This window comes from Spermophilus citellus, assembly GCF_964194105.1.
Source record: "Spermophilus citellus genome assembly, chromosome: 4".
Classification (NCBI taxonomy): Eukaryota; Metazoa; Chordata; class Mammalia; order Rodentia; family Sciuridae; genus Spermophilus; species Spermophilus citellus.
In genome coordinates, this window is record NC_138185.1 from 171880226 (window position 1) to 171897042 (window position 16817).

Below are 16817 nucleotides of genomic sequence, written 5' to 3' on the forward strand. Positions count from 1 at the left end.
AGCAGGCCATAGTAATAAATAGTGTGGATAGTGGCTGGTAAACATTACTACCGTCAGAGGTCGCCCCACAAGAGGTCCAAACGAGAATATAATACTGCGGGATGTTTTCTGCGCAGCCGACCGGCGTGGCCACTTTTGCAGGGTTTTAACACCCACTCAACAAAGAAGCCCTCAATAGCACGGCCTTGACGTCACTCAAATACAGGCACCAATCCCACCCGGTAGCGCAGTGACCACGCCCCGTCAAGCTCCGTGCGAGCCTACGCCACGCCCCAGGGGCGGGGCGGCGCCGAAGTGAGGCGGGCTGGCTCAGTAAAGCAGAGGCGGCGGGGGAAGATGGCGGCGGCCGTTCCACAGCGGGCGTGGACCGTGGAGCAGCTGCGCAGTGAGCAGCTTCCCAAGAAGGACATTATCAAGTTTCTACAGGATCACGGTTCAGACTCGGTACCAGAGGCGGCTGGGAGGCCGGGCTGGCTCAGCTGAGGGACGCCTCACCCCCCCCCGGAGATGCCCATGCATTCCGTATTCCGCTGTGCCCCCGCCCTCGCCCTCCCGCGGCCCGTGGCGCGGAAGGTCGGAGCGGCTCTAGTGCGCTCCCGCCCCACAGGCCGGCCCTACTTCCGCTGGGGAATGGCCTTATTTTCTGAGACATTCAGGCTGCAATCGCTAAATTAAAACTCCATTGGGATCCCTAAATGAGGGTGGAGGCCAGAAAAAAGGAACCCGGAGATGTTGGTGGCTGAGGCGGGGAATAGGATTGGGTGAGACCCTGGAGCGGAATGCTGGCTACTAGGGAAATGGAGAGGAATTTGAAATTTACGTGGGAACTGTATGTACACCTTGCTTTCCTCACCAATTCACTAAATAAGAAACATTAATCCATGTGATTTTTCAAAAGCCTGTAGATTGTGGTTGAACTTCTTAGAAAAATATTGAACCATTTTCATCTTTGTATTAACGAAGTTACGTGTACACAGTGGTCTCCCAGAGTTATAAACAATCAGATTAAGAAACCTTTTTGGTATTCTTTATGATGTGTGCCCTAAATTTTTTAGCATAGTTTCTATCATAACCACCCAATTGTAGTCTCTGGTTATTTTTGTCAGACCTGACTTTTTTTGTCCTTCAAAAATGAAGATCCTTTATAACCTTCATAATTGCTGAACTACAAGTCATTTAAATGAATTTTCTCTAGTGATCATTCACGTATTTAAACCTATGTTTTAAAGTTATTATTTTCCTGCTTTTGGGAATAGGTGGAAAAGACCCTATGTCAGGGATCTTATACCATTTTAATGAAATTATTTTCTCTTAAGCGAGTAATATTTCAACTGAAACAATAGAAATGAGTACAAATATTGTAACAATACCTCAGTATTGTATTTCATTAAATTCTTATAAAACAGATCATCCCAATGTGAATCTAATGTCATGTAGGCCAAAGTGGGACAATTCCAGAGATTTGTATTATATTTATATAACATTAATCATTTAAATGCATGTTCTCTGTGGAACATTCACTTACATAAACCTATATTTGCTATATTTTACAGTCATCATTGATTACATCGAAGAGATGTTTATATTTTAGGTATTTTTCTTGAACTTTTCCTAAAGTCATGAGTGCTATGCAACTGATTATTCTAGATAATCAACTTTATCTCCTTTCTCCAGTCAGCCTTTATCATTTAGAACATTTCTTCAAAAGAAGGAAAGCAAAAGCAAAGGGGGAAAAATGGAGTAGTGATAATGTTAGAAAAACTGAAGGATTAGGGATGTAGTTCCTTGGTAGAGTGCTTACCTGGTATACCTGAGGCCTGTTCAGTTCCCAGTACCACAAAAAGAGAAAGAAAAACAGGAGACACCAAGGGACAACTTTGAAAAAGTAATAAAATGAAGAACTCTAATAAGGACCACAAGGCAAGAAAGGAAGCAAAATAAAATAAAATGACATCATGAAAATTATTTGACATTAACATTACCTGATTTTGAGATGAACCTACCACAACTTGATGTTTCAGTAGTGGTATTTTGGTGTCCATTTGTCAACTTACAGTCTTATATTTCAAAAAAAAAAAAAAAGAATTCTGATTACTGTGAGCTACTTAATACATTATAGCTAATAGTTCTTACCATGCAACACACTTTTAGCTAAATGCATTAAATGGATTATTGCATTTTATCCTTATCACAGTTCTTTAACAGATTCTGTTGTTAATCTTCCACTACACATATGGAAGGCTTTGTCCTCTGTACAAAATCAGAGAGGTGGATTTTAGCCAAGATAATATGACTTTACAGCCCATATATAGATAGATGATAGGCTATCTTAGCCTGTTTGTAACTCATTCTTAACCAGCTATGGGTTACGGATAGGTTAAGAGAGCCATGCCCAGCATAGCTACAGGCTCCCAAAAGCATTTATTTCATTTCTTCTTTATTAATACTTTTGAAAACATAGCAAAAATTGAAAGGTCATTTCCTAATTTTTTTTGTTGTTCTTTTTGAGACAGGGTCTTACTGTATTGCTCAAGTTGGTCTCAAACTCTTAGGCTCAAGCAATCCTACATCAGCCCCTCAAGTAGCTAGGACCATAGGCCACATAACACACTTAGCTCTAAACCTTATCTTAGAGCCTTCTTGAGGGGAATTATTTTGAGTAACCAGCTTTTTTCTTTGTAGTTTCTTGCAGAGCATAAGTTATTAGGCAACATTAAAAATGTAGCCAAGACAGCTAATAAGGACCATTTGGTTACAGCCTATAACCACCTGTTTGAAAGTAAGGTGAGTATTTTTACATTCTATGAGCAGAAATCATTTTAGAAATTTTATTTCCAAAGAGAGGTTTTAAATGCATTTATTTGCAGAATTGGGAGTTTTTCCACCTGCAGTCTTTCTTAATTATAATCATAATTGGACTAGCTAGCAAATCTAGCAAAACTAACCTGCAGTATGGCACAATGTTTTGGTATTTTGAGGGTTTTGCTTTTTGTTTTGTTCTGTTTCTGTGGACTGGGGATTAAACTAAATTGCCAAGTCTGGTCTTGAACTTGTGATCCTCCTATCTTGGCCTACTGAGTTGCTGAGATTACAGGTAGGCACCACTCTGCTCAGCATCTTTTGGTATTTTGAAAGGGACCAGATTTTTTAAAATAATTTCCTGACAACAGATTCTTAAATGGTAAATCCATTAGTCATTTGGTATTATCATATGAAGCATTTACACTGTATATAAAATGTTATATGGAGGAAGGTAAGGTCCATTTCACTACAGAATTTAATGACTGGTTCTGATTTAAGATGAGCCTTTAGAAAAACATTTTAATGTATTCTCTAATATTTGTTCACTATGAAATGATCGTCTTCCACAGAAAATAATCTTTATTAAGAAGCTGTTTGAAGACTGGGGATATAGCTCAGCTGTTAGAGTGTTTGCCTTACCCTGGGTTCAATGCCTAGCACCACAAAAAAGAAAAAAAAAAAAAAAAGAAGCTGCTGTTTGAATAGTATTCATATCTCACAAGTCTGAGTTGGCTTTTCTAAAGGTCATGTTTCTTATTTCAGAATTTATATTGTTAGCTAATCTTAGCATCATACTTTATTAAAATGCTTAACATATTTCTTCCTTTGTTCTTAGGTGGTTTCCTTAGGTGAATTAAGTTTGTGTTATATAACCTGTATTCATCATGCAGATGCTTATTGAGAGGCTTAAAATCTGAATGCCCCTCTAATGTTTAGCCTGTCCTGAATGTTAATGTTAGAATATTTTTTACAGCGATTCAAGGGTACTGAAAGTGTAAGTAAAGTGTCTGAGCAAGTTAAAAATGTGAAGCTTAATGAAGATAAACCCAAAGAAACCAAATCTGAAGAGACTCTGGATGAGGTTTGTCTATAATATTTTCATCTTTTATTACTCAAGTCAATTTTAGAAATATTGTTTCCTTCTAGCACTGACTTTTCAGAGGGATGGTTGAATACAGACACTATTACTGAGCCAAACTCGGAATTCTGGTATGCCATCTCTCTTGGGTATTAGGATAGAAATCCAAAGAATCATTTCTTTACAAATAGTAGCCTATCTTGTGAAATACTTCTTTGTATTTAATATTGCCTCCATGTCTGGCCATATCATCTGAGCTTTGAAAGCTATTTAAAGGACCTGATTCTCTAGCCAAATTGAGTAAAAGAAACTTTTTTTTAATAATTATTTTTAGCTTTTTCTAATGTTCATGGTATCCCTGGCAGTGGAAATAATCTAATCCTGGCTATACAGTATGGATTCATTTGTCTCATCTTTCCCAGCCCAGATTTTATATTTTGATGCAAAGATTTGAAGAACCAGATAACAGCATTTCTGCATCGAAATCCTTAAGAGCTACATGAATAGAGCTAAACTGACTATAATCTTTGCATTTTTTATAACATATCATTGAGAGCAATCTTGGTAATAGTAATTTATTTTTAGTTCTTATAAACAGGCATGGCCTTTTGATGAAGACATAGCATTTGGGTATTTGTGGACAGTGTAATTTCAGGTAGACATATAGATTTTTTTTTATTAAAATAGTTAATTTTGCATGATCTCTTCATATTGGTTGAAAAGCACAAATTAATATTTGTGGGTATATACACACATAAAATATTTTGGAGGTTTATCACAACTAATGTTTGGTAAATGTAATATCTCCTGAGCAGAATTTCAGCAGTTACTAAGGTACATAGAACCATAATTACTAAAGGGTTGCAAAAACAATTGGCAGCATTACCTTCCAGAAAATTGGGATGAGGGTGGTATTAGGAGACAGATGTTACATCCTTAAAGGATCAAAAAAAAAAAAAAAGAATTCCAAATGAAAGGCAAGTTTTTAAGGCCTAAAGACAATATAGAGAGGTCATATGGGAGTCCTAAACTCATTTTATTTTTCTTTTTTCATGATACTGGGGATTGAACTTGCACATGCTAGACAGTACTCTGCCTCTTATCTCTAGCTATCAGCTGTATGATTTTCTGTAAGAGTTGTAGTTATAATCATTCCCTTCTTCCCTACTTAAGAGTTCTGTGAATGTTTGACTTTCCTTTTCCTTCACATGACTGTAATTATAACCATTCCTTTCTTTACAGTTTAAATGTTCTCCCTTCTCATACCTCCTTCAGGACTAATGCTCTCAAATATATTCTTTCTTTTAAAATCTATCCCATTTCCATTTTAAAGCAGCCAAGGCCTCAGAAGTTGTTAGAAAAGCTGATTTCTTGCCTTTAATTTTCTTCATCCATTTAATATAAAAATGGTCATTCCAGTAAGCTATCTAAAGAATTATATTTAGTAAATAGTAAAGTAATACTTTGCTAACCATACCCTATTAAAAAAGAAAAGCTTTAGTACAGTAATTCTGTGCTTTGTAGAACTATACTGTTCAATACAGTAGTTACTACTTTTGTTAGCTTTTCATCACTGACAAAATACCTGAGTTAAACAGCTTATAAGGAAGAAAGGTTTATTTTGACTCACAATGTTGGTGGTTTCAGCCTATGGTCAGTTGCTCAGTGGCTCTTCATCCTGGTGTGAGCACTTTGTGGAGGAAGCCCTAAACTCATGACAGGAAGCAAAGAAAAACTGGAAGTGTCTAGGGTCCCCCAGTCCCCTTTCACAGGGCCCCACCTTGTAAAAGTTCTACCACTTCCTAGTAGCACCATAAACTGGGGGCCAAGCCTTCATCACATGGGCCTTTGGGGAACATTCATCATCCAAACTGTAAGCCAGGAGCGGTAGCCCACACCTGTAATCCGAGCTGCTCGGGAGGCTGAGGCAGAAGAATCACAAGTTCAAAGCCAAACTCGGCAACTCAGCAAGGCCCTAAGCAACTCAACAAGACCCTGTCTCTAAATAAAATATTTTTTTTAAAGGGATAGGACTGGGGTTGTAGCTCAGTGGCAGAGTGCTTGCCTAGCAGGTCTGGGGCACTAGGTTCAATTCTCAGCACCACATAAAAATAAATAAATGAAGGTATTGTGTTAATCTATAACTAAAAGTATTTAAAAAAAAAAAAATGACTGGGGATGTGGCTCAGGGGTTATGCACCCCTGGGTTCAATCCCTGATTAAAAAAAAAAAAAAAAAATCTATAGTACTAGCTTTATGTTGCTACAGAGCACTTTGGCTAGTTCCAATTTAGATTTATTTTAAGTTACTTTCTTAGTACACATTTACTCAAGCTGTGGCTTTTGACTTAGGGGAACAGCCTACATTTCATTGAAAGTGGTAATCCTCAAACTGAACTGGTTAGCCTATGGTTAGTTGGTCAGTGGCTTTTTATCCTGGTGTGAGCACTTTGTGGATGAAGCCCTCACCTCATGACAGCCGGGAAGCAAAGAGAAACTGGCAGGGTTTGGGGTATATTTGCACTATCCACACCTTACTTTCTCTCCAGAAAATAGAGAAAATACCACTGTTCTTCTGATAGTTAAATGAATTGAATTAAGTCACTTGTATTAATACCTGACATCCCATATGTACTCGAGAGGTAGAGAAGTGGTTAAGATCATAGACTAGATATCCAGTCTGCCTGTTTCCAATCCTCAACCATTCAAAAGTTGTTAGACCTTAAGGGCTGGGATGTGGCTCAAGCGGTAGTGTGCTTGCCTGGTATGCGTGCCGCCGGGTTGGATCCTCAGCACCACGTACAGGCAAGGATGTTGTGTCCGCAGAAAACTAACAAATAAATATTAAAGATTCTCTCTCTCTCTCTCTCTCTCTCTTTCTCTCTCTCTCTCTTTCTCTCTCTCTCTCTCTCTCCCCCTCTCTCTCTAAAAAAAAAAAGTTGATCCTGAGTCTTTGCCCATCCTTAAAAAAAAAAAAAAAGTTGTTAGACCTTAAGCAGGTTACTTAACTATTCTGTCTTCATGTTTCCTTTATGTATTACCTACCTTATAAGATAGTGACTGTTTTAAGAGTTAATGCATGTGAAGCATTTGAAATGTACTAGATACGTAGAGGATGAGCAGAAATTAACTGTTTTAACTGTTAACATAAACGTTAACTATCATTATCACTATTTCTTGAGGTGTTGTGGTATAATGGAAAGAACAGGGGCTTTGGATTCAGACAAACCCCTACTTCTCTACTTCTAACTACCTATGTGAATAAATTCCCTGAACCATCTGCAAAATAGTAAGTAGGTGATATGCTCTTCAGAGAACTGTTGTTAGGTTAAATGGGAAGAAAAGTATGTGTTAAATGACTGGCAAATAATAGGTATTTAATGTCTAATTTCCCTTTCCATTGCTTAGTGTAGAAGTATATATATTCTAAGGTTTTGGTGCATATTGGATAAAATATAACAAACAGATATTAACCTATTTATCAGATTTTTTTAAGGCGGGGGTTTACTGAGGATTGAACTCAGGGGTGCTCTGCCACTAAGCCACATTCCCAACATTTTTTTTTTTGGAGACAGGGTCTCACTAAGTTGCTTGGGGCCTCACTAAGTTGAGGAGGCTGTCTTTAAACTTGCAATCCTGCCACAACTTCCCAAGTTGCTGTGATTATAGGTATGCACCACTGGGCCCAGCTCATCAAATTTCTTGATATGTTAATAGTTTTTAGTTGAGGTACCGTTCAGCCTGGGCAGTATCTTTTGGAGTTATGCAGTACTAGGGATTGAACCCAGGACACTCAGCACTTTACATTCCCAACTCTTTTGAAATAGGGTTTCCCTAAATTGTCCACGTTGGTCTTGAAGTTTTAATCCTCCTGCCTCAGTCTCCCAAATCGCTGACATTATAGGTGTGTACCCCACACTAGTTTTAGGGGCTTATTTGTTTTTGTGCAGTAGTGGAGGTTGAACTCTGGTGGCTTTATCACTGAACTATATCCCAGCCTTTTTAAGTTTTTTTTTTTTTTTTTTTAATTTTATTTTTAAGCCAGGTGCTAGAGGTACACAAGTATAATCTCAGCAACTCTGGAGGCTAAAACAGGAGGATTACAAATTCAAGGCCAACCTGAGTAAATTTGTAAGACCTTGTCTCAAAATTTAAAAAGGGTGTGGCTCAGTGGTGGAGCACTCCTAGTTTCAGTCCCCAGAACCAAAAGGTCTCCCTAAGTTTCTGAAGCTAGTCAAACTTGCCAAGGCTGGCTTCTAATTTGAGATGATCTGCCTCAGCCTCCCAAGTAGCTGGGATTAAAAGTGTGCACTGTTAAGCCTGGCAGTTTTCTAGGTCTGTAAAATACAGTGAACTGGAGGTATTTTTAAATTATTTTTCAGTTACGCTAAAGTAAAATTGACAGCAGGATATTTTTAGAACTACAGTCCCAGAAAATAGACTTTTCCATAAAGAAAACAGATAATTTCATATCAAAGAATTTAATGCTGAGAATTCCTTGCTTGCATTCACCCCACTTAAAACAAAAGATACTTGATAAATACATAACTATATTAAATCACTTTTAAATGTTCTTAATAGAGACTTTTAATAAGAAAGTTTTCAATTTTCTTTCTAGTGGTATATTTCTTCAATCTTTGTTTTAATGAAAATTTGAATGTGTATTAATCTAAGTGGTATAATTTATAGTATATCCTAAAGGGAAGCTGGATTTTTCTGAAAAGATCACATAAGATAGTATTAAATTATTGAGATTACCAAGTGTTTATTTTGTTTGTAAACCACATGTTAATTTCCAGCCCAAATCACAAGAGTAGTAATCAAAATGCCAATTTATTTTTCGTGGATATTCATGAGCTGAAGATATATTTTCTCCTATGTAAGAAGTTATTCATTTTCTTCACCATTCAACATTTCTTAAAAAATCAAGTATATTGTAGACTTAACATTTTCCAGTCTTGGAGTAATGACATTTTGTATGAACAATTAATTCTTTGTTGTTGGGGCTGTTCCAGGCTGAAGGATGTTTAGTAACATACCTGGTCCCTACCCACTAGGTGGCAGGAGCATCCTCTCTTCCCCAGCCCTTCCCAGTAGTAACAATTAAAAATGTCTCCAGATCATACTGAGATGTCCCTGGGGAAGCAAAATTGCTTGTTTGAGATCCCCTAATCTACACCTTAGAGTTAAGAAATTGCAATGTGGGGCCTGGGATTGTGACTCATTGGTAGAACACTTGCCTGCCACCTGTGAGGCACTGGGTTCCACTCTCAACACCAAATAAAAATAAACAAAATAAAGGTATTCTGTATATCTACAAATACACACACACACACACACACACACAGGTATGTGTGTGTATATGTATATTATATATATATATATATTTTTTTTTTTTAAGAAATTGCAACATGTGTATCAGGTGTTGTAACAGAGGTTTACAGAAGGCATTGTAGAGACACAAAATTATAGCTGCTACCTCTATTAACAGTGGATAGAATTCTACAGATAAGGAACCTGCGTGGCATAGGCCTTTCAGCATACAAGTGTAGCAGTAATAATTAATTTCACTCCAGCAATTGAGTGGAGGACTGACATTGTCAAAAGTAAACACAGACTTTAAAATGGTGAAAACGGACGTTTTTCAGTCTACTGGCAATAGGGGAAAGAAAAGTTACATTCTGAATTGTGTAAAGGTGATTGGGCCTTTTGAGGAAATAAGTGAAACCCATCTGGGTTTGCTATCCAGCCCTTGAAAAGTTTCAGGCTACTGATAACCTCCTACACATATTAGGAGACCGGGGCCCTATCAAGTGGTGGCTAGAATGATTTTTTATACAGCTTTGAGTTTTCTCAGGCAGGCAGGCAGGCACTTTAAGGAGGGAGAGGAATCATCCTAGAAATTAGACCTTGAGCTGTTTGAAACTGTTAGTGCTTGTTTAAGACTTCACAAGTCTAGGTTTAGAGTCTAAGGTCCAGAAAAGGCTTATGGATCGTGGTTAGAGTTTGGTCAAAGAGAAATCTTTATCAAAGAGGAAGACTATTTGCAGGAAGATCAGACTTCTACTTGTAAGTTTTGAAAAGAAATAAAACTCTCAGCTGGGGATGTGGCTCAAGCGGTAGCACGCTCGCCTGGCATGAGTGCGGCCCGGGTTCGATCCTCAGCACCACATACCAGCAAAGATGTTGTGTCCGCCGAGAACTAAAAAAAAATAAATATTAAAAATTCTCTCTCTCTCACTCTCTCTTTAAAAAAAAAAAAAAGAAAGAAAACTCTGAACTAAGAGAAGTGAAAGTGAATAAAAATTTATGACTTCACCCAAAGAAAACACTATTTCTTTTGCTTTCCAAACTTGGGAACCAGATAGATTCGAAATTCTTTAAATCCAGCTGTGTCTTCTCTTCTTGTATTATGAAATTTAGGAACCAAAAACAGATTTGAATAATGCAGATCCCTCCCTTTCTGAATGCAAAAACCAAACAGATTTAGGTAAAGAGAATACTTTCACATTTGCTGTAACTCCCCTTCACACCCCAAGATTCTTGACAGATCATCTCCTCTATGCTCTCTTCACTTATGATTAGGTCATCCTGTAGCCACCGGCGCACCCCCACTCCCAAGATCCTGATAATTGTTAGACTGGTTGGGCAATTTTGGTAGGTAACTTTGTTCTTTGTGTGAACTTATTTTCAAGTTCAGATACAAAGGCAACATCATTATATTTCCATTTTAACTGAACATAATATCTAGCAATAATTATTGCTAAAACAAACCTTTGGAAAAAGTCACAATATTTTATTCATTGCCTATGGTTTTATAGGAAATTAGTAATTATCATTTTTCCAACCCTAAGAAATAACTGACTTCATTTTATGCTTTGTTGAATAATTAAGACTCTTGCCAGAGGTTTCCAAGATGCTGGAAGTTATTTGAAATTAAATTGTAGGTGGGGCTGGGGTTGTGGCTCAGCAGTAGAGCACTTGCCTAGCATGTGCGAGGCGCTGGGTTCAATCCTCAGCACCACATAAAAATAAATAAAGATAAAGGCATGTGTCCAACAACAACTAAAAAAATTAAAAAATTTTAGGTATAGAAGTTACTAATAATTTCATCCCAGATGTAAAATGAGATAGTTTCTTTAATTCATAGAAGTTGACTAGAGGTAAAATAAGTACTTTGTCATCTAAGAAGGGCATAAATTAATAACTGTATGTTGATTTGTTTATTTTTAGGGTCCACCAAAATATACAAAATCTGTTCTAAAAAAGGGAGATAAAACCAACTTTCCCAAAAAAGGAGATGTTGTTCACTGCTGGTATACAGGAACACTTCAGGATGGGACTGTTTTTGATACCAATATTCAAACAAGTAAGTCTTAATGCAATCATACCTTTTTGCCTTCAGACATTGTCCATTTATATAGTAGACAGGATAAGCAGTTAGTTGGCAGTGCCTTTTCCTTGGTTGCTAGCCTTCTTCCAGATGTCTTTTTGCACCTACTTGGAGAAGGACTTCAGTTCATGGATTATTGTCTGGCTGAAGAACTTATGGTTATTGGAAAGCAAAAAATGACGAACAATAGTCTAAATATGGTTAATGTCTATTTTAGTCCATTTTCTGTTGCTCTAACATGTTGAACACCCAAGACTTGGTAATTTATGGCTCTCAGTCATTGCTACTCCAAGCATGGTGGAAAAGTAGAAAAGCGTGAATATGAAGGGGATGGTCCTAGGCTTGCTTTAATAATTCCCTCTTAGGTAACCAATCCAGGCCCACAAGAATACTCCTCTGAGAAAATCATGAATCCTTAGTGGCCTAATCACCTTTTTTTTTTTTTTCCCTTTGTGGTGGTGGGGATCGAACACAGAGCCTTTTGCATGTGAGGCACGCACTCTACCAGCTGAGCTATATTCCTAGCCCCTCTTAATAGGCCCTTAATAGCCTTCTTAGTAGGCCCAACACTGCTGCATTGAAGACCAAGCCTCAATACACCATGACAACATCCCAAAGTGATTCTTTAGTATTTTAATATAAAAGGGAAAAGTGTGCAATTTTAGTAGGATAAATATAGGTCCTAATCTTCTACTCTTCATTTAGATCATTATTTTTACATTTAGAATTTTTTTTCTTTTTATTTATTTTTGCATTACAATTCTTAATATACCATTATACAATAATTTGTCATATCTCTGATTATATGTAAGGTATGTTAACACCAAATTCACATCTTCATAATATGTATTTTGTATAATGATGAGGGTCTCCTTTCACCATCCATGCTATTATTCCCCTTTCTCCCCCTAAAATTTTCTTGATGAATTTACCTGGCTTTCTGAGTTGTTATTCCTTTTCAAATATATTGCATTACAATTCTGAGGTCAATTAAATCACTGTTTCCACTGGATCTTAATTTCTTAACAACTAGAGTGTATCATTAATTAAAAGAAAAATCTGTTTTACAGGTTCAAAGAAGAAGAAAAATGCCAAGCCTTTAAGTTTTAAGGTTGGAGTAGGCAAAGTTATCAGAGGAGTAAGTAAAGAATAAGTTGCCCTATCTATATAAAAAACAGGGGTATTGCCTACCTCAAATTTGTTGAAAGATTAAATGAGCATAACCAAGCACAAAATATAATAAGAACTCAAATTAATTTCTTCCATGTCTAACCCTTTTAATATTTTTCTTCATAAGGAAATTATTTGTGAGAATATTTGACTTTAAATTATAATCACCAAGAACATCAAACATTAACAACTGAAATGTCTATTTAAATAGTTGTAAGAATTCTTAACATAATACCTTTGTACTGTGGGCAAATGTAGTTCAGACAGTTATATCCAGAACCCAAATCAGAATATAAAACATCTTGAAACTAAAGGTTTAATAACATAACTTTTAACTGATACCTGCTTATAGTATATATCAAGTTCAGCAATTTTTCTAATTCTATAACTTATTTGCATACTGGTAAATTTCTTCTAGTTCATCATATTATTAATTTCCAGATATAAAAGACCTTTATCCCTTGAGTTTCATTTGATTGTTGCATTTCAACAGAGTATATGATGTTTAGAATATACTCTATATGTTTGTATCCTAATACTTGAACTGTTTAGATAACTGGCTTTAAAATCCCAAATTTGAAAAACTATGGGAGAAGCAACCCAGAATCCTTTATATAAAGTTAATTTTGTTTGTAACAAGACAGTTTGGTAATCTTAAGTTTTAACATGCTTCCTAGTTTTTCCCTACAAAAATAAACTCCTGAGTTTGTCCTATGATGGGTAAAAGTGGAACAATTTTTTAATAGTGGTACTAATAACAAACTGATGCTGCATGTTGCAGTACAAAAGTGATTTACACTTGAGTTTGAAATCACTTTTTTTTTTTTAGAAAGAGTGAGAGAGTGAGTATTTTTTTTAATATTTATTTTTCATTTTTTTTTAAAGAGAGTGAGAGAATTTTTAATATTTATTTTTCAGTTTTCGGCGGACACAACATCTTTGTATGTGGTGCTGGGGATCGAACCTGGGCCGCACGCATGCCAGGCGAGAGCACTACCGCTTGAGCCCCAGCCCCTGAGTATCACATTTATTAATAATATAGTCTTATTTTTTTTTCTATTAGGGAAATTGAAGACAAAGTTTTAGGGATTTGGGCTGGGGATTTGGCTCAGGCGGTAGCGCACTTGCCTGGCGTGCGTGCGGCCAATAACTAAAAAAATAAATATTAAAATTCTCTCTCTAAAAGAAAAAAGTTTTAGGGATTCAACCAAGGATCGTACCCTGAGGACATAATAAAATCCAAAAATCCCCTTTAAAAAATTTGTCTACATTTGCTGTTCTTATATTGCATGTATTTATTAATTATTTTTTATTTTTGCTCTTGGCCTTTAGTGGGATGAAGCACTCTTGACTATGAGTAAAGGAGAAAAGGCTCGACTGGAGATTGAACCTGAATGGGCTTATGGAAAGAAAGGACAGCCTGATGCCAAGTATCCTTTTTCCCCCTTCGTAATGAAAGGAAAAAACAAAAACTTGGGAAAGATCACCTGAAAGAGTTGGGAAAGATGCTGTCTAGTCTAGGATCCAGATGAGAAATGACGAATCATCTCTAGACTAGTCTTCAAGACTGTCCAACACATACAATATAGAGAATCTTTTTTGTCTTGCTTTGTTGCCCAGGCTAGCCTCCAATTCCTGGGCTTAAGTGATCCCCCCAACTCAGCCTCCTGAGTAAGTTGGGGCAACAGGTCCATGCTACCATGCCCATGGACAATAACTTCAGCACTTACTATTGGTACAAATTATTCAGGCTTCAGCTAGACTCATCCTTTTTGTCTCTTATTCAAGTTCTTATTTCCAAGATCTTCACTGCGAATTTTAAGCTTTCATCTTTGAAAGACAATTCTTAACATTTTACTGTTTGAAGGATTTACTTCAATAAGTTACAATGTCCAGTACAAACAATTAAAAAACTGGGGTACAAATAGCTCATGGTAATTTTATTCTACATTATATTTTAAGGTTATTAACTAGTAATTAGAACACATTGGGATTACAAGTGTAAATGAAGACAACCACAGGACTGAGTAGTGTTAATAACCATTTATTATCAATACTTAAGACAGCACTTCTCTGATAGGCCAAGTTTGTGAACATTTAAAAACACAAAACGGCAAAATGACTCCAGACCATTCATTCAGACGAGACCAATTCAGCAGGTAAATGGGAATGTAGTTATTGTTATTGCTGGTTCCCTTCCTGTTGGCCCAGTTCAACTTCTAAATTTTGATGAAAAAAAAATTTCTTTACAAGTTCTCTATATAGTCTTTTATCAGTTAAACTTATTTGAGAATAGTTCTCCGCCTTTCAAAACCAGATGGCCACCTGCAGCTTCCTCTCAATGTGAAGAAATATCTTTAAGACTAATCTGGTACACATAAATCACACCCTTTTCTGAATTCGGCATCTTTAAATTCACAGTAAATACCATGAACAACCTCATAAAACTGATATACAGCATATATACTCAGTAGAATACAATGACTTTTTTTTTCCTTTTAAATTACTGGGTGGTGCTAATTTGGCAGTATTAGTGAGGTATCTATATCTAGGTTAAGGGGGAACCTAGTAAAAGTTCAGCTTAACCTAGTTAGCCTACATAGGTTAGTTATGTATTAGCTTCTGAATAAACTACAAAGCTTTTCCTTCTAGAATTAATTATTGGGCTGGGGAATGTGGCTTAGTTGGTAGAGTGCTTGCCTAGCATGTGCAAGGCCCAGGGTTCAATCCCTAGCACTGCAAAAAAAAAAAAAAAAAAGAAAAAGATTAATTATTGATGTCTTATATTGAGGTTACTGGGGATTGAAAAGAGGTACATTTTTATCAAATTTACCTTGACTTTTTCAACAGAATTCCACCAAATGCAAAGCTCATTTTTGAAATAGAATTAGTGGATATTGATTGAAATAACCAAGTACTTGGGATCTAAAGATGACAACAACGATAAAACTTGCCCTTGAAACTGAATTAGAGCTTGTTTCTGTTATAAGGGAAGAGTCAACTGGAAAATTCAAAGAGTTAAAATTTATTTACTTGACCCCAACTTTTAAGAAATGTAATCCTTTATAAGTCCCTGAAGTCTAAAATATTTTATTATAGCTGCATAAAACATTGGTTAAGGAGAAGAACTGCTTGGCCTTTTACCTCATGTAAACTAAAAGGCTCAATAAAAAATGTCTCCAGTATCTTGATTTGACTGCTTTATTGGTATTACTGTGTTAATGTTCTGATTAGGTAAACAGAACTAGGGACTTAAAAGGCAATAACTAAATAAAAATTACCTAGACAGCCTTGCCAAGGACATTAAATGACTGTAAAAATCTTTAAGTATCTGGGAATGATGAGAAGTCAAAGACACAAAGCAGAAAGTTAAATAGGCTAAGAAATCTTGGCAATAATAGCTAAATAATAGGGAAAGTTCATTTCAAGACCAGTGAACCATTAATGCCAACTATAAAGTACTAGATGCTTCCCCCCCACCCACACACAAAATAAATTCATAAACAATTGCTGGATGAGTCTTCAGTTTTATTACAAAAATGAAGATGATCAGTTTGATCAAAATGAAAGCTTGCTCACAGTTTTACATGAATAATCTAAATACAAAGTCTCCTGGAACAACATACTTCTGATATGATTTTCATTTTTAAAGGGATGCAAACATGACATTTTCTCATAATCTATTCCAAGGCATATTTTAATATTGTATCTTTTCTGCAGTTAACATCCAAGTTCACAAGTATAACTGAAACACTCAAGACAACCTTGTCAGCAACAGTAAAAATCATTTTTTGTCTGTTTTTACAAAGGAGGTAAATCCCTAATAACCAGCCCTTGCGTGTTTTCAGAATCTTGTACTATACTGACATGATCTGCAGGTCAGTTTTTCCCTACACTTAAGGCTACAAAACTGTTGCAAATGCATTGCAAAAGAATTCTAGACCACTTAATGAAAAAATAAAATAGTTCTCCAATAAAAAGTAAATTTTATAAATGGTAGGAAATAGTATCTGGTAAGCTACTAACTGACATTTTCCCCTATTTCTAAACAAATCATGTTATACAGAAACGGAAGACAAGTTATCAAATACAACAAGCTTATGCTCTGTTTACATCCCTCATTTAAAAAAAATAATTTCATACTTTTAACATATTCCATCTGAAATTTACATTTTCCCATCAGGTTGGAGGGGGAGGATAATACTGTCCATAATTCCAAGGATTCTGATAATTGTACTAAAAAAAAAAAATAAAATAAATATGTTAGCATTCTTGAACTATGGCTGAGTTCCAGAAATAAAAATTAAAGCAACTACATTTAATAAATGTGTTCTAAGACTTGGCCACAGACAGTGAGTTGTTCTCTCTTTTAAAA

The 16817-nt window shown here is 36.1% G+C and overlaps 2 protein-coding genes across 8 annotated transcripts in view; one reads left to right on the forward strand and one right to left on the reverse strand.

Moving 5' to 3' along the window:
• Positions 1 to 287: 287 nt before the first annotated feature.
• Positions 288 to 15627, forward strand: FKBP3 (FKBP prolyl isomerase 3). 4 transcript variants are annotated; one of them, XM_081292320.1, is made up of 7 exons: positions 289 to 444; positions 2683 to 2784; positions 3776 to 3883; positions 11113 to 11248; positions 12343 to 12410; positions 13775 to 13872; positions 15293 to 15627. In XM_081292320.1, the coding sequence occupies exons 1-7, from the start codon at positions 337 to 339 to the stop codon at positions 15345 to 15347; spliced, it is 675 nt and encodes a 224-aa protein (XP_081148446.1). In that variant the 5' UTR covers positions 289 to 336; the 3' UTR covers positions 15348 to 15627. The 4 variants fall into 4 exon arrangements, with proteins under 4 accessions (XP_081148447.1, XP_081148446.1, XP_081148445.1 ...); XM_081292321.1 differs by lacking the exons at positions 2683 to 2784; positions 15293 to 15627 and adding an exon at positions 14001 to 14248 and having other exon boundaries at positions 288 to 444; positions 13775 to 13937; XM_081292319.1 differs by lacking the exon at positions 15293 to 15627 and having other exon boundaries at positions 13775 to 13937.
• Positions 15354 to 16817, reverse strand: part of PRPF39 (pre-mRNA processing factor 39) — a 33461-nt gene continuing 31997 nt past the window's right edge. For all 4 annotated transcript variants that reach the window (XM_081292315.1, XM_081292316.1, XM_081292317.1 and 1 more), the window contains one exon: positions 15354 to 16678. In XM_081292315.1, the coding sequence (XP_081148441.1) occupies positions 16622 to 16678 (57 nt within the window). In that variant the 3' untranslated portion in view covers positions 15354 to 16621. The remainder of the gene's footprint in view (positions 16679 to 16817) is intronic.